The following is a 12491-nucleotide window of genomic DNA, read 5'->3' on the forward strand; positions in this document are numbered from 1 at the left end:
CCTTTATTACACTAGGGTATCAAGTACAAGGTCTTATAACCGGAATATCGACAGAAGTGGATTCACGTATTCGTGTCCGCACTGTGGAAAGACGTTTCAAAAGCCAAGCCAGCTAACGCGACACATTAGGATACACACAGGTATGAAAACACTGACTTCTGGATGACTGACTGTGTGGCTTGAAGGGAAGAACAGGTGCCTTTTTGCTAGCTCGACTTGGAATCTGATCCCAGCTTTCTCATAGTTTGCTGGGTAATCTTGCTGAAATTAGTTACTCTTTGTGTGATTTTATTTCCTTACTTGAAAAATGTGGCTCTTTTATCTGTATATAGCTGTCCTAAATTATACATTAACAAATATACTTAGTGCTCATTGAAAAGTGCTTGATACATGGTAGACTGTTAATAATTGGGGGTTGATATTATTACTGTTATTGGTATGGTATTTATTCCCTCATTTGTTGTTACTGTGTGTCAGATATTATACTGCACTAATTAGAGCTAAATTAACAGAGACCGGATGTGGTGGCTTACATCCATAATCCCAGCACTTTGGGAAGCTGAGGTGAGGGGATCTCTTCAAGCCAGGAGTTCAAGACTAGCACGGGCAACATAGCGAGATCCTGTCTTTACAAAAAATACAAAACTTAGCCAGGCGTGGTAGCACCCACCTGTAGCCCTGAAGTGGGAGGATTGCTTGAGTCTGAGAGTTTGAGGCTGCAGTGAGCTATGATCGTGCCACTGCACTCCAGCCTGGGTGACAGAGCAAGAAGGTCCTGACTCTTAAAAATAATAAAATTAAAAACAAATAAAATAAAAAACAAGGAAGCAGTGGATTTTCATATTCTTTTATAATTTTGCCTTCACTACGCTATGGAACATTGAAATAATAAAACTATTTCTCCATGCCTTATCTTGTTCCTTAGTTTTGCTTGAATATTTGAAAGTGAGTACAGCATTCATAGCTGAATACTCTTTGCCATCTTGTAAAGAGCAGCCTGGTTATAATATTGTATTAGTAACACGCATGATCTCTAGGGAAGGAAAAAGGAAAATTGTATGAATATTTTTAGTATTTGAGGTTTGCAATTAAAATGATCCATGCTTTGTCCTTTTGTTTTCTTCTGTATTTCTTGATTTGGTTTTCTTTTATAGTGATAAAGTAAGAAATCTCACAGCTATTTTGCTTGGCTGCTATTGTTTGTCAAGCAGTTCTATTATGTTACATTGCTTTTTTTTTATTTTTCAGAGTTTTAGTGAATATTTCTATGTAGAGTATTGTGGAGTCATTCAGATGATTTCAATGTTTATATGTCAGCATAAAGTTAATATTTTTAGAGCATCAGTTTTTATTTATTTTCTAGAGTAAGAGAGAAAGAAAATGCCTTTGTAAATGTGCTAATACATTGTGTCTGTAGAGTATTCAGCTTTAATGTGTAGTCTTTGAAGTTTTAATCAATGAAAAAATAGTTTAAAAAGTTATAAACTTTACCCAAAGTAGAGATAAAGTAAAAAGTAAAGCAAATCCTTCTCGTGTTCACTTCTCAGTTGTCATTTACCTTTAACAGTTTGATATCTACCCCATTAGATTTTTTTTACGCATACATAAATATACCTACATCATAAGCATACTCTCACTCCTAGAGAGACACATGCGTGTAGAATCACATACTTAGGTGTCATTTTGGGATTCTGTGATGCGTACTCTTCCTGCATTGAACTGGAAGCATGTGTCACTTGCTCCAATTGGTTTGTGAGCTGCCTGGAGAGAGCAGCAGGTCCCAGCCCCAGGAGTCACGTAGGCCGGTGTGGTTTAAACAGGAGGCTGGCGGGCCCGGGTGGAGGTGGCAGGGAGTGCCTGCTTGCTGTTCAGGCAATTCCGTGTTCTGGGCTTGGTCTTCCAATAGCTGTGCCTCACAGTGTGTGTGATGATGTGAGGGGGGTGACCAGAATCCTGCTGGACCATGCCTGGATTGTGTATGCCCCAGCAGGGCTCCTGTCCAAAGGAGGCTGAGTACATTGCAGCATCGTCATCTAGAACAGGAAGGGTATCTCTTCGCAGGCAGTGCCGTGACTGGGCCACACTCTCGCCGTGCCTCCTGCCTGCCTGCCCTCCTCTCCTGTCTGCCCTCCTCTCCTGTCCCCACGTAGGCAGTGCTGTGACTGGGCCACGCTGTCACCGTGCCTCCTGCCCCCCTGTCCTCCTCTCCTGTCCCCATGCAGGCAGAGCCGTGACCGGGCCACACTCTCATTGTGCCTCCTGCCCGCCTGTCCTCCTCTCCTGTCCCCATGTGGGCAGAGCCGTGACCGGTCCACACTCTCACTGTGCCTCCTGCCCGCCTGTCCTCCTCTCCTGTCCCCACACAGGCAGTGCTGTGACTGGGCCACACTCACCGTGCCTCCTGCCTGCCTGTCCTCCTCTCCTGTCCCCACGCAGGCAGTCCCATGTCCAGGCCACACTCTCACTGTGCCTCCTGCCCGCCTGTCCTCCTCTCCTGTCCCCATGCAGGCAGAGCCGTGACCGGGCCACGCTCTCACTGTGCCTCCTGACTGCCTGTCCTCCTCTTTCACACCCTTGCCCCCTCCGAGTTAAAGCAGGGATTTTTACCATTTGTGTACTGTCCCCAAGCTTGTTATATCTGATTCACTTATTTAACCCTAAAGCTGTTCAGAGAAGCAGGGATCTGATGTTATTATGAACTCAGCTGCTTTCTGTTTCTTAGGGAGTGAAAATTTAGTAAGACTAGAAATTTAAGTAGCCTTGCAGTTAGGTTCTAACCTAACTCGATTTTGTCTTTTTGCTCATTCCTTCATTCATCAGATCCGTACTGCATGCTAGTGTGCACAGGGCCCTGTTCTAGGTGCTGAAGAGCCGCAGCGCACAAGCACTTGCCTTCTTGGAGCGTGCATTCTAGGGAGGGGAGATGGACATTAAGTAAAATGTAAAAGGTCAAATGCTGAGAAGTCTGCAGAAAAATCAAGCAGAGAAGGGGGCTAGGGGTTCCCAGGGAGGACACAGGAGATTTTAATGTTAAATGGAATGGACCGGAAAGTCCTCAGTGTAAAGGCGATTTTGAGCAAAGGCCTGAAGAATCTGAGAGAGCAAGCCTTGGGGATACTGGGGCGAGAACCACCCAGGCGGCGGATTTCAGAGGCCCGGAAGTGGAAACCTGCCTGGTGTGTCTGAGGGCAGTGGCAGAAGTGGGTAGAGGGAACAAGAGAGCAGGGGCAGGGGAGCTGACAACAGCTGGTGTGCGAAGCACTGCACTGGCACCTCCTCTACTGAGTATTAGAAGAACTTCGATTTTACTCTAGGGGGGATTGGAAGCCATTGAGGGTTTTCAGCAGACAAGTGACTTGCTCAGACTTAAAGAGGGTCATTTTGTCTGTTGTTTTGAGAGCAGCCTAGGAAGGGGCCAGGGTGGAAGCAGTGAGTCAAGTTGGGGGTGGTTTCAGGAGCTTTGAGTGATGGGGGAGTGCCTTACCCTGGGGTGGTGGTTGTGGACGGGAAGCAGGGCTGCTCTGGGTGTATTTTGAAGTTATTATTGAGTGTGAGACGTGAGAGAAACCAAAGGTAAGGATGACTCCAAGGTTTTTTGCCTGATCCCCTGGAAGGATGGCATTGCCTGATCCCCTGGAAGGATGGCATTGCCTGGGGAAGCCCACAGGTGGAGCAGTTTGCGAGATGGTCAAGTGCAGTTTTGACATGTTAATTTTGAGATTTAAAGTAGACACTTGTATATATGCATCTAGAGTTCTGGGGAGACATTTTGGCTGGAGGGATAGGTTTGGGTAACTTCAGTGTTGTTCTTTTCAATCTGTAAGATGCCCATACAATATGGAATTATATTTTGATCATTTTTCTCCCACTCTAGGTGAAAGGCCGTTCAAATGTAGTGAATGTGGAAAAGCTTTTAACCAGAAGGGGGCACTGCAGACCCACATGATCAAGCACACAGGTGAAAAACCCCATGCCTGTGCCTTCTGTCCTGCCGCCTTCTCTCAGAAAGGGAATCTTCAGTCGCACGTGCAGCGAGTCCACTCAGAGGTAAACACGGGTTGGGGGCATAAGCGATATTTCACAGGGGACAGTAGGTATCTTTTGGGTTAATAAACGTACCTGAGAAATTCTTTTCCATTTAAAAAAATGCAGATTGATTTTGTGCCGAGCAGACCCTGTTTTAAAAAATACATATGTGGGAATTTTTTTGGTTTATTACATGTGGAAGAAATATAAACTACTATCTTTTTTGTCTTCTTGCTGACAGCATGGCTTTGGGGAATAAATATTTGAAAATAATCCTAATACCTTTGTTAGTTATAGTCTGTCATTCTAAATAATGTATTTCATCCCTTTAGCAAACTTGAAACACAGGCAAGTGTAAGAAATTTAAAGATAAGAAATAAAATTGGGGAAAAAAAGTGTTTTTCTTACTGCTAATACTACAGAGCTCATATGGTACATGTCCGTTCCCTCTTGGACAGAGGCCTGCTTTGTTCATTTCCTTCCATGCTGCTTGTCCAGTCTTTCGACTAAAATGATGATTTCCTGTGGTAATTTTCTGTTGTCTACAGAGCATACTGATGTGTAGATCCTCTGCAAGTATTTCTGTAAAGCAGGTCAACCTTTGCTCTAACTAACCATCATGACTTATTGATTTATATTCTAATTGTAGAATATAAAGAAATATTTAAACAACACAAATACTTTTATCATGGATCAGTATATCCTATGGAATGATTTTGCAGAATGAAAACTATCATATTCTTGAGAGCAAATGTGTATCTCTTAATTTTTTACTTAGAATAATACCTTAACTAACACTGAAGTGAACTTAGAGTTAATACTCACTATCCAAATTTAATAAAAACAAGTAGAAGCTGTCTTTGATCTTAGATAAACAGAATGTCTAAAATGAAAAAGAGAATCTAAAATGAGAAAAAAACCCTGCACATCTCACGTAGTTTTATGAACAGATTCAGAGTTCCATGTTCAATGAGTTAATCTTTTTAGTATCTAAGACCCAGAGACATTAGGAAGGCATGTCAGTGTTAGTGAGGTACTGAGGTTACCTTTAGATTTCGGAAGAATAAATTTGGGCTGTTGTAAGTCATTCTTGTGGTGTTGCCTCTGGGTGAAGATGATTGCATAGGAAGGATCGTCTATTTGTGTAGCACACAGAAATGCCTCACTGGAACCTTAGAGGAGCCTTGTGAGGTACTTGTCAGTACTCCTGAGTTTAGAAAACTCCCCCCATGCTAAAGGGCCCAGAGACTCACCTGTTGCCACTGAGAAGTGCTCTCGGACCTGTACTAGAATGGGTTGTTCCAGAAAGAGCCTCTAAAGATTGGTTCATAAATATTATCCAATCTTGTAAGAATCTAAATTTGGTTCTTAGAGAGGCACCAGAAACAGAATGGAAGTCTTACTCAAGTTCGGAAGGGGCCAATGGGTTTTCAAGCTAGCCTTCATAGTTCTACAATAACTAACACTGGGTTTTAGTAACAGAGAAAGAATATTTTAGGTATTTTCTCTGTTCACAGCTGTTCTTACTCATTTTACTGGTTTCCATGGTTTCTGGATTTATCATAGCTTTAAAAATTAGTTGTTAGGCCAGGTGTGGTGGCTCACGTCTGTAATCCCAGCACTTTGGGAGGCTGAGGTGGGTGGATCACCTGAGGTCAGGAGTTCGAGACCAGCCTGGCCAACATGGCAAAACCCCATCTCTACTAAAATACAAAAATTAGCTGGGCACGATGGCAGGCGCCTGTAATCCCAGCTACTTGGGAGGCTGAGGCAGGAGAATCACTTGACCTGGGAGGTAGAGGTTGCAGTGAGCCGAGATCACGCTGTTGCACTCCAGCCTGGGCAACAGAGCATCTCAAAAAAAAAAAAAAAAAAAAAAGAAAAAAAGAAAATTAGTTGTTGATACAGAATATCAAAATTGATGAAAAGTTCATATATCATTATGACCATCTTTCCTAACCTCTGTGGTTTTGGCCATCTGAAAGCATATTTGGTGTAATATGTATTTATATATAACTGTCTGGCCTTTGCTATTGAACATTGTATTCAACTGTTTAAAAAACTGAGAACATCTTATGCCTGACAGTTTGTTTTTGTTAAATTACAATAATTGAAAAATGTGTTTTCTCACTCTTGAATAATTTCTATTTTATAGAAAAGACTGAAATTTCAATTCATCTTATACCGGCAATATTGTTTAAAGAGTAGGGTCATTGATTCTAGAACTATCTAATTTAAAAGAAAAAAGGTAATGTTGAAGGGTTAGATTATTTCTGTCATTTTGAATGGAATGGTAAATTATGATTTACCATAATTTAGATGTTTAAATTTAACAATTAATTGTAAAACATCATTTTTTTCTTTTTTATTCTTTAAGGTCAAGAATGGTCCTACCTATAACTGTACAGAATGTAGTTGTGTATTTAAAAGTTTAGGCAGCTTAAACACGCATATCAGCAAGATGCATATGGGTGGGCCACAGAATTCAACAAGTTCTACAGAGACTGCTCATGTTTTAACGGTAAGTTTAGTAATTTGGAAGAACTTCTTTTTAAACTAAAATCTGTCATTTTAAATATGACCTTTACAATTGAATATTTAGTAGCAAAAAGGTGCTATGAAAATTTTTTATATGAAGAAAAGGTGCTACTTTTTAAAGAATTAAAGAAAGTCAATCTTTTAAAATTTGAGAATAATTAGATGACTGATTCAGACTGTCATCTGAACCTGTGAAAATAAGACAAACTGTAATCATTAATTTGTGAAATGATGATTTCTACAGTATTATTGATGATTATTGAATATTCTTTAAATTAAAATTTAAGAATTAATTATCCTTTGTAGGTAATATTTCTCTTTTCTTATGTGACAGTGATAATTTTTCCTAAGTCTTTGGACTTTTGAAACTAAATTATATTTTTCAGTACATGTAGTTAAAAATTGTATGACTCTAAATACATATGCCTACACACAGAGAGACACAGGTGCACGCGCACACACACACACACAGGGACATACACCCACTCTTATTTTTTCTGTAGGCATCTTTAGCTCAGTCTCATTTAGTTACTCGTACTGCACTACCCTCTCAACAGATTAATAAATGGTAAAATTTAAGCATCAACTATAGTTATCTTAATAGTAGTAGACATTAAATACAAAAGTGTCGGAAGTTTTAATGTATGCTTATGAATGCAGTTACTTGGTTGTATTATGTCAACAGCTGCCTCCTACCAGTATGGAAAATAAGTCTAATTAATACTTAGTTTTTAAACATTAGGTTTACCTTTAGTGTTTGTTTTTTCTTTTCTTTTTTCATAATATTTGCAGTGTGGGATAGTTCCTCAATATATTCTTGACCAGGTAGAATGTTGTAAAATGAATTATAAAGCTGGAGAATAGTTAGAGTCCAATAATTATGTCTTCAAAATTCTATTTTGGTCTGAATTTTTTTAAATACAATTTTTAACGTTGTGTAAATCAACCGAGTATTAGTTTTCATCATTTCCTTTGGCAATATGCAAATCAAAACATAGATGTAGTGAATAATCTAGAAAAATAGTCCAGATCATTTTAAACATTTATATTCTCAATAAAAAGAAATGTAATTATAGGGATTTAGAAACCTGGAATCTCCCTTATACTCTTACTTGGGCAGGTAAGAACATAGCAGTTTTTACAGACAATTTGGGCAGAAAGTACAGAGAGCTACCATATACTCCTCTTCTCTTGTGCTCAGTTTCCCACATTTCTGACATGGTGCATCGGTCGGGTACATTTATTACAACTGGTGAACGAATGTGGATATATTATTATTAGTAACCAAAGTCCATAGTTTTTGTCAGGGTTCACTCTCAGAGTTGTCCATTCAACGGGTTTTGACAAAGGTAGAGTGTCCTGTCCCCACCCTCACAGTGTCGTATGGGTAGTTTCCCTGCCATCCGTTTTCTTCTGGATGGGACATTTCGGATTCCCGAGCCCTGCAGGGGTGGGACTGGCTCTCTCTCCCATCACAGCCCTTTCCTCTGACTTAGGTTTTCTTGGCTGTAGCATTACAGCGCCTTTATTCCTCCAGTCTCCCTGCAGGAAGAATTTTTTCACAAATGTGTTGAATTATTTTGACTGCAGTGGTTTCTTTCCTACTTTTTAAATTTGTATAACTTGATATTTTAAAAATTCCTTCACTTCAATTTTATGGGCTAACAGGAAGGTGAGGGTTCACGTGCTCAATCTGCCATCTATGCTCACTGGAAAAAACTGTACAAAATTGCATTAGAACAATGTATTGAGTATATTAAGAGCCAATATCGTGCCAAACACAAGAATCAGTGAGGCATTATATTTAAAATTTATGTTTAGGATACTCTTAGATTTTAACACCCTTAAGGAGGGTATTGCCTGTTTTTTTTTTTAATTTTCCTTTTTAAATTGAAGAGCAAAATTGTATTTTTAATGAAAATGTTTCTGTGTTTCAGGCCACACTCTTTCAGACGTTACCTCTTCAACAGACGGAAGCCCAAGCCACGTCGGCCTCAAGCCAGCCGAGCTCCCAGGCGGTGAGCGACGTCATCCAGCAGCTCCTGGAGCTCTCAGAGCCGGCGCCGGTGGAGTCGGGGCAGTCCCCGCAGCCTGGGCAGCAGCTGAGCATCACAGTGGGCATCAACCAGGACATTTTACAGGTGAAGCACGCTTCCCTGCGGTGTGAGGCTTACGCGCTTGTGCTGGGTCAGAAACCAGGGATGATAATTGAGAATAAATCTGCAGGGCTTGTCAAAGTCAGGGTATCCTCATGAAAAATGTGCCTGAACCGAAAGAAATTAATATGCCTACTTAATTGCTTATGGACGGCGCAACATTCAAATGATTTATTCATCTATACATTAAAAAAAAAAATCACAAACTTTTATTTTTTTTCCATAAGTGAACTTTACTTGAAAAGAACAGGCTTTTCCGAAGTTGTATCTATTTATGTTGACAGAGGTGGAAAAAGTGTTTTATTCTTTCTTGAGGTTCTGGTTTATGATTTGGAGACAGTCATGGGTGTTGACAATTCTGAGAGCGTTCATACTGCCTGGCCTTCTCTCGTGGTGTGTGGGCAGCACCTGCACGTGTGGGAGAGGAGGGGGGCAGGAGCGCAGAGCCCCCAGCCTTCTAGTCCACCGCGACTTCACACTAACTCTTCACTCCTCCTGTCTCTCTGTTACTTGTTTAACCTTCCTCCTGTACCTTCATGGGGAAGAGCTGGCCAGGGGTATGAGGAATCTCAGGGTGTCGTTCTACAGCCGATACCTGAAAGTTAAACCCAGTGTAAAAGCCTTAAAATAGGGATTCCCAAGACTATTTAGAGACAACCAAAGTTGTGTGAGGTAAGATTTCTGAAAGTCAAATAAATTTTAATTCCCTTTAATTTAGAAATGTAAATGTTTATATTATTTTGGGTGGGGGCAAGATGTCATATCGTCAGAAAGGACGTTACAGCCTCAAAGGGTTGGAAGCCTCACTTACAAGTGATGACTTGGAATTGTAGATTCTTATTTCTTGGAGTGGAATTAGAATTCTATAGGTAAAGCTTTTGATTGATTTTGGTAGGCAGATTTGGGCCATCGTTACCTTCTAACCTTTTAGTTTTGTTCTGTCTTAGCAAGCCTTAGAAAACAGTGGGCTGTCTTCAATTCCAGCTGCAGCACATCCTAATGACTCCTGCCATGCCAAGACCTCTGCACCACACGCTCAAAACCCAGATGTTTCCAGCGTTTCAAATGAGCAGACGGACCCCACAGACGCAGAGCAAGAAAAAGAACAGGAAAGCCCGGAGAAACTGGATAAAAAAGAAAAAAAAATGATAAAGAAGAAGTCACCGTTTCTACCTGGTAATTTTGCTAAACTTTAAAGTTTGGACATTTGGGATAGCATATTGCTGGTTTTTAAGAAATGTGCCCTTCTTTTTTCTTCTGAAGGTGATAGGATATGTTTGTTGAATGTTTTGTAGCTAGCTGTAGTTGGTTGGTATTTAAAATTAAAAAGAATGACAGCCATAAAATGCCTGAAACTTATCACTTTTCTTTAACCTGGCTTCTTTCCTGTATTCAGTTTCTCCTGACTCCTCGCCAGGGCTTGAAAGCTTCTTGTCTCTGTCTGTTCCCTTGAAAGCTTGTTGTCTCCGACTGTTCTCTCTCTGCCCTGCTTAGGCGCCTCCTCTCCACTCAGATCCACGGCTCTGCTTCAGTTCTTCTCACCCTTGGTGCTTCTGGCATCCAGCCATGTGATTCTAGTAGCCTCTGACTAGTCCTTTCCTCTTCATCATCAAAGGACCCCTGCAGCACAGCTCCCTCCTCCACGCCTCACCATTTCCCATTACACGCCAAGATCCATTTCTTGGCTCCTGAGTATCCTGTCACCTGTCCCCTGCATTTCCATCCGCCCTCCCTCTGTGCTTCTAGGCACAAACTTATTAGACATTGTACTGAAACTGGATTCCTGCTGTTTCTAGGCATCCCTGTGTTTCTGCACATCATGCTTTCTGCAGGCTTTCTGCAGCAAGGATGCCTTCCTTCTACCTCTTCCTCTGGTCTCTGTCAAATCTTGGCCGTCATTCAAGCATCTTCAGTGCTCCGTCATTCAAGCATGTTCAGTGCTCCTCCTCGTGGATGGACTCTGAGGGGTGCTTTTCCTTGTCCTACCTCCCACAGCACTTAGAGTGTTTAGGATTCCTGTGTTCTCTCATGTTAATTGTGCACAGATGCAGTCTAATATCCCTTCTAGGTAATAAGCTCTTTCTGGCCAGGAATACAGCCTTTTCATTTCTGAACACCCCACAGTGCTCAATATGGCTCTTTCTACAGGAGCAGGAATTTACTACATCTTTCTTGAAAAAGACAGATTCCTGTGTTTTTGGCAAAACTGTTCTGTGAAAACCTTTCCCAGTTGTCTTGGGGAACAAGTGCATTCTTGCTACAAAGCATGGAATAACATTGCCATTTCTGTTAACACTTCTTTCCTAGAATACATTTTCTCATGTATAACATGATTCTGAAGTTCTTGTTTCTCAAACCACACTAGTCAGGCTCTTCTTCCCCTTGATCTGGCCTTCTTCTCCCCAAGGAAAGACAGGATGCTGGAATCTAAGCAGTTTCTCCCGCACAGTTTCCTGGTATCTGGCAGGGCAGGAAAGGAAAACAGGAGCCATTTCCGTGTATTTCGATTAGCTGTGTGGTAGTCTTCCAGGTTACAGGTGTGTTTTGTATTCCTGAGAATCTGATGCAGATTTGTTACCTCTGTGCGAGTGCCCGCCTGAGCCCCACGGGCCACTGTCTCTAGTCATTGTGCTAAATCGGATGCTTTCACATGGGCAGCAAGCCACTGAGTGAGGAGCCACGTCAGACCTTCTCCTTCCTGAGAGTACACATAGCCATGGTCCTTAGACCGAGAAGGTGAGCACCACCCCATGCTGCTCCTTCCAGACCTTCACCCGCATGTGCTGGAAGCAGCTTTCTCCCTGCACCAAGTACTAGCCAGGGAATTCCACATGGAATTGCAAGAAACCTTCCTGTACGGTATTCTAGTTTGGGGTGCTGTGTTTACAGAGTTGGTAACAATTAGGTACTTTCTGGACTACTTGAATCAATCAAATACACATGTAGAGTACTGAGCAAGTGCATGCAGTTCTAATAATTTCCCATTACATTCATGGGATCCCTAGTACAAGTTGGAGCCAGTGCTTTTTTTTTTTTTTTTTTTTAAGTGACCTCTCTAATATGGTGATGAGAAAACCATTGGGGACTTTTATTTTTTTTGAGACTGGGTCTTGCTGTGTTGTCCAGGCTAGAGTACAGTGGTGCAATTATAGCTCACTGTAGCCTTGAACTCCTGGGCTCAAGCAATCCTCCTCCCTCGACCTCCTGAGTAGCTGGGACTGCAGGCATGTGCCGCCACATATGGCTAGTGAAAAACACTTCTTTTTGTAGAGCTGAGGTCTTGCTATGTTGCCCAGGCTGGTCTTAAATTCCTGGCCTCAAGTGATCCTCTTGCCCCAGCCTCCCAAAATGCTGGGATTACAGGCATGGGCTACCACACTTAGCCTGGGGACATGTTTCTATATAAAGATGTTCCTTTTAATTAAAACTTTTCAATTACTAGTGTACTTTTAACATAGTGATTATATCTGAAAATACCTCTCCAAGGATGGAGTATCATTTGATATCTTAGAAAGACCATGAGGAAAACTATTCTTGTCTCGTAAGTCATAACATTAATTGCTTATAACTAACCTTCATTACGTTCCTAAGTTAAGCATACTCCGCCATGTAAAATTATTGCTTTTGATTTATTCACTTTTGTCAGAGTGAATGTTTTCGGCGGGATTTGCTTGGTTTGAAGAAGTTATATTAAAAATTTAACAAATGCTTTTATAGTTATCATGCAACTTGTGACACATAAATCATTGTGAATTTTTAGTAAAGTTTGAA

The 12491-nt window shown here is 41.3% G+C and overlaps 1 protein-coding gene across 6 annotated transcripts in view; it reads left to right on the forward strand.

The window, feature by feature from the left end:
• ZNF236 (zinc finger protein 236) overlaps window positions 1-12491 on the forward strand; it is a 157684-nt gene that overhangs the window by 48847 nt on the left and 96346 nt on the right. For all 6 annotated transcript variants that reach the window (XM_055102380.2, XM_034944088.3, XM_063597369.1 and 3 more), the window contains 5 exons: window positions 16-140; window positions 3875-4047; window positions 6404-6547; window positions 8502-8705; window positions 9668-9896. In XM_055102380.2, the coding sequence (XP_054958355.1) occupies window positions 16-140; window positions 3875-4047; window positions 6404-6547; window positions 8502-8705; window positions 9668-9896 (875 nt within the window). The remainder of the gene's footprint in view (window positions 1-15; window positions 141-3874; window positions 4048-6403; window positions 6548-8501; window positions 8706-9667; window positions 9897-12491) is intronic.

The sequence above is a fragment of the Pan paniscus genome, chromosome 17, assembly GCF_029289425.2.
Source record: "Pan paniscus chromosome 17, NHGRI_mPanPan1-v2.0_pri, whole genome shotgun sequence".
Classification (NCBI taxonomy): Eukaryota; Metazoa; Chordata; class Mammalia; order Primates; family Hominidae; genus Pan; species Pan paniscus.